We start from the raw sequence: 4,759 nt of genomic DNA, 5'->3' as shown, positions 1-4,759 counted from the left end.
AAAAGATAATGCATGGATCTTCATGATAAACCATAACACTGTTGTCTCCGATGCCCACGTCCGGGAGTTCTTCACTCTTTGGATGCTTCTTCATGAAGTCTGTCTGGATGACCTTCTTGAGGACGACATTCTGTGGAAGCACTCCAGTGATGGCATTTATTCTTCCTTCACCGCTTACAAGGCGCAGTTCCTAGGGATGACTCTCTCCCCTATGGAACGCACGGTGTGGAAGGCTTGGGGCTCGCCGAAAGTGAAATTCTTCTCTTGGCCGGCTCTGCAAGACCGAATTTGGACAGCTGACCGGCTTGAGAAGCGCTATTGGGATAACTGCGAACTCTGGCCTTTATGCAAGAGGGAACAAGAAACATGCACACACCTATTCTTCAAGTGTCGGTACACCCACAGGCTATTGCGTTTGGTAATCGATTATTTCGGCCTTGTCCACGTCGACACTTCGGGCTGGCATATGCAAGACTCTGTCATGGCTTGATGGGACAAAATGACCGATCTGCAAACACCGGATAAGAATGTCATGGCATCCATAACCATGCTTTTGTCTTGGACCATATGGAATGAAAGAAATTCTCGCATTTTCCGGAACAAGAGCGCTCCACCACTAATTCTGTTCAGGGCAATCTGCGACGAGGCAAACGGGTTACCGCCGCTTAACGATGCTAATCGGTTAGGGAATATCATTAGGGGTGAGTAGTTGACATGCTGTGTTATTGATGTTATTGTAAAACTCTCAAACTCTATTTTTTTTATTTAATTGATGAGGCAAATCTTATGCCTCCGTTAAAAAAAAACAGCTTTGTTTCTTGTAAACAATCAATACGGCAGGAGGATGCAGATATGGTTTCGTTGACCTGTAGATGGATCTTGTGTTGCGATTCCAAGATCCAAGCCGCAATTGACCAAGACGCATGCAATCCAAACCGCTTTGATGGCGACGACGACAAACGAATGCTTTCTACTAGGTTTGTGTGAGATTACAACAGCGGCGACAAGATGTTGGTCTTATTTTGTGTATAGCCGTTCGATCGGGAGAGATGCAAGTGCTGAAATCATCAACACACCCGGATGCACGAGCACGCACCAATTCCTTTCAGAAACTGGACGGGACAAAAATCATGGTGTACAAACAAGAAAGGACAACCACAGAAGAAATCAACAAGCAGAGCTCGCCATTGAGGAGGGGAAGGAAGGAAGGAAGGAATGATCGGAACAGTCGAGGTCGTCGCTGTCACTGCGCGGAGGAGGAGTTGGAGGAAGGAGACGGGATCCTGTCGATGGCCTGGAGCACGTCCCTCATGGCGGGCCTCTTGCCGGGCGCCGCGGCGCAGCACGCGAACCCCAGCCTGAGGCAGCTCGCCAGCGTCTCCTCCCTGCCCTCCATCTCCCCCCGCAGCGCCGCGTCGGCCAGCAGGAACGCCTGCTGCCCCTGGTCCTCCCCCGCCGCCCACTGGCACAGCTCCACGCTCGTCAGCGCCCGCCCGGCCACGAGTTCGAGCAGCACCATGCCGAACGAGTACACGTCCCACTTGGCGCTCGGCTTCGTCGGGTTCTTGGCCGCCTCCGGCGCCTGGTACTGAGCGGCCGCCTCGGCGGAGGTGGAGGAAGGCCCGGCGCCGGCCAACGGGCTCGCTCCCCCTCCTGTCCCGGGCGGCGGCGGCGACAGGTCCGGCAGGCTCTTGGCGGACCGCTTGCTCCCGAACCGCCCCGCCGGCTTCAGTCTGCTGTCCCCGGCGCCCCGGACCAGCCGGTGGATGCCCAGGTCGGCCAGCAGCGGCTCCATGTCCGCGTCCAGGAGGATGTTGCTGGGCCTCACGTTGCCGTGCACACACTTCTTGTCATGGAGGTACGCCAGGCCTCTCGCCACGCCCCGCGCGATGCGCAGCCGCGCGCTCCACCCGAGGTTCATCGGCGGCGTCCCCGGCTTCCCTGCTCAGCGATCGGTCGAGCTACGTCAGCGATGCACAACCAACACTAAATGAAATGGCGCGTTTACGTCGAGTTGGGTTGGGTGCTTACTTTTCACGGAGGCGTTTGCGAGGCTGCCATTGGCGGCCAGGTCGTGGATGAGGAGCATCTCGTCGGGGCCCCAGTAGAAGCCGCGGAGGCGCAGGATGTTGACGTGACGGAGCTTGGCGATGGCGCGCATCTGGGCATCGAACTCGCTGAACCGCCTCACGCCGGCGTCGTCGCTGCCGATCCTGCGCACCGCCAGCGCCGCGCCGTCGGCCAGCACCGCCTTGTACACGATGCTGTCGCCTGCCGCGCCGAGGATGTACGCCGACGCCTTGAGCAGCGTCTCCAGCTCCAGCTCCACCTCGCCGTCCACCGTCACCAGCACCGACCTCTCTTTCGCCTTCTTGGCCGCCGACGCTCCCTCGCCTGCCCTGTGGTTCTCCTCCTTGGCAACGAAGGAGGCCGACGTGTCCGTCACATCCTCCTCCGTGTCTTCGCTGTCGTCGCCTGCCTTCTTCCCGGGACAGCACGACAGGCTCCGGCCGGCGACGTCGGGGGACTCGTCCGACGGGTCCGGCTTCTTGAACACCGCTGCTCCCATCCTCTGCTTCGCCACCTCCTGCCGCTGCTTTCTTTTTCTGGCCTGGTACACGTAGAAGAACACCACGAACAGGACGGCGATGCCGGCCACGTCGCCGGCGGCAATGGCTAGGATGGTGGCCACCTTCAGCTTGCCTTGTCCTCCTCCTCCCGATGACGGCGCTCCATTGCCGGGCATCGCCTCGGTCGGGTTATTGGGTATCGCCGCAAGGGCGGGGGGCGACTTTGCCGTCCCGTTCGGGGGATCCACGGCGGAGGTGGAAGCATCGGAGCAGAGGCTGTCGAGCGGCCTCCCGCACAGCTCGTCGTTGCCTGCGAATGCCGTAGCCCTCTGCGCCACGAACGGCGCCACCACCGGGATCGCGCCGGTGAGTTTGTTGAAGGACAGGTCGATGGTGACGTTGGCCGGCAGGTGCGACGCCATTTCCGCCGGTATGGCCCCGGCGAGCCGGTTGGAGGAGAGGTTGACATACCGCAGTGCCGAGCCTCCGAAGTCCGCCGGGAGCGTGCCGTTGAGCATGTTGGAGCTGACGTCGAGCACCTGCAGCGCCGGGAAGCCGCCGCCGGGGAGCGCGCCGGAGAAGTAGTTGCTGGCGAGGGAGACGGCGGTGAGGTTCCGGAGCAGTGTGAGGTTCCCCGGTATTGCGCCGGAGAGCGCGTTGCCGGCGAGGTTGAGGGCGCGGAGGCTGCGCAGCTGGCCGACCTGCTCCGGCAGCCCTCCCGTGATGCCGTTGCTGGCGAGCGAGAGGATGCGGAGCTCCGGCGCGCGGAACAGGTCGACGGGGAGGGTGCCGTTGAGCGCGTTGCCGGATAGATCGAGGTGGCGGAGGTGCTCGATCCGCCCCAGCTCCGGCGAGATGGGGCCGACGAGCTGCTCGTTGGGCAGGATGACGCTGACGACCCTCATCTGATCCGAGGACAACGTCGCCGTGCCGGGGAAGGCCATGCAGACGATGCCGTTCCAGGCGCAGGGCGTGGCGTCGGCGTAGCCCCAGCCGGAGAGGGAGCCGAGGGGGTCGGCGAGGAGGGAGGACTTGAAGGAGAGGAGAAGCACGCCGTCCTGGTCAAGCGCCACGGCGAGCTGCGACGTCGAGTGGACGACGCCCAGCAGCAGCAGTAGCAGCCATGGGGCAGGGAGAAGCAGAGGGCGGCGGGCTGCGGCGGCCATGGACGTAGCAAGGCGGCGGCGGTGGCGGTGCGATGGGAATGGCAGTGGCAATGGCATGTGGTAGCATGGAGGTCGGAGAGGGCATAAGAAGCAGGGTTTTGGGTGGCGACGGTGGTTCTGCTCCTCACTCCCTTGGATTGGTTGAGGTGGTGGTTCACCCAAACCGCGCTAAAGCTTGACGAAGATACGAGAGTGAGTGGAGTCAGAGCATAGTCAAGAGTGAATTAGATTAGATCCCCTCTGGTATCCTAAAGTATCGAAGGGAGTTGCGAGGCAAATGGAGAGGATGAAAGGGAGTGCTGTTATCAAGGAGGGAGGGTGTGCCAGAGTGGGGTTTGGTTGATGCATGCTCTGTTTTCTGTGTATGCGCGTGAACTTTTGGGCCCGGCGTCCCGATTCCTCAGCTCGTGTATGGAAGGAAGGGGATGAAGAGGAATTGGTGAAAAGGTGGCCGCTTTGGCCCAGGGCAAGGGCTCCTTTTCACAAAGATGAAAATAGGAGTGCCGAATCATGCAAAGGGGTGGTATGGTGGTATACATACAATGCACAAAAGTAGATAATTCGTCTGTGAAAAGTACCACTAGCATATTTGCAAGATCCAGCTGTGATGATTTTTTCCTAGACAATCGAGCTGTGATGATACCATTATCTTACCCATACATCTTTCTATGTTGGCCTGGACTTGCAAGTTATATTAATATGGAGTTTTCTTCAATCATCTGAATATCTAATCGGGCAAGTATAATGCAAGTGTTCACTCATTTGCGAACGTTCTACTAAAGTCTCGTGAGAATGATTAGGGAGAAAAAAGAGCGGAAGCTGGATTAAAGGAAACTAACTAGCGAGGGATAGTTGAATGAGTTTCAATAGCACTGTCGAGAGCTTCCCAATATCACACGGATAAAACATGTGGACGATGGCGATGGCAACATGAGTAGGAGCAAGAGGCGTCAACCGTAAGTGGTTTGAGGAGTAGCCTAATTGCCAAGAAAGGACTAGATCTTGATGATATCGAGCATGAGG

General features: G+C 58.4%; 1 protein-coding gene across 1 annotated transcript; it reads right to left on the bottom strand.

Moving 5' to 3' along the window:
• Positions 1–1,081: 1,081 nt before the first annotated feature.
• Positions 1,082–4,405, bottom strand: LOC123398033 (probable LRR receptor-like serine/threonine-protein kinase At4g37250). The gene is made up of 2 exons (XM_045092547.1): positions 2,032–4,405; positions 1,082–1,941 (listed from the first exon to the last, which is right to left on the bottom strand). The coding sequence occupies exons 1-2, from the start codon at positions 3,791–3,793 to the stop codon at positions 1,244–1,246; spliced, it is 2,460 nt and encodes an 819-aa protein (XP_044948482.1). The 5' UTR covers positions 3,794–4,405; the 3' UTR covers positions 1,082–1,243.
• Between the last annotated feature and the right edge of the window lie 354 nt (positions 4,406–4,759).

Source organism: Hordeum vulgare, chromosome 5H (assembly GCF_904849725.1).
Source record: "Hordeum vulgare subsp. vulgare chromosome 5H, MorexV3_pseudomolecules_assembly, whole genome shotgun sequence".
In the NCBI taxonomy this organism is placed as follows: domain Eukaryota; kingdom Viridiplantae; phylum Streptophyta; class Magnoliopsida; order Poales; family Poaceae; genus Hordeum; species Hordeum vulgare.
This window is presented reverse-complemented; position numbering and strand designations above follow the sequence as displayed.

What these genes read in the sequence shown, in the direction of transcription:
- LOC123398033 (XM_045092547.1), bottom strand. Translation starts at nt 3,793, where the DNA reads ATGCCATTGCCACTGCCATTCCCATCGCACCGCCACCGCCGCCGCCTT. An exon ending in CGCAAACGCCTCCGTGAAAA is followed by an intron (nt 1,942 to 2,031) that starts GTAAGCACCCAA and finishes ATCGCTGAGCAG; the next exon opens with GGAAGCCGGGGACGCCGCCG.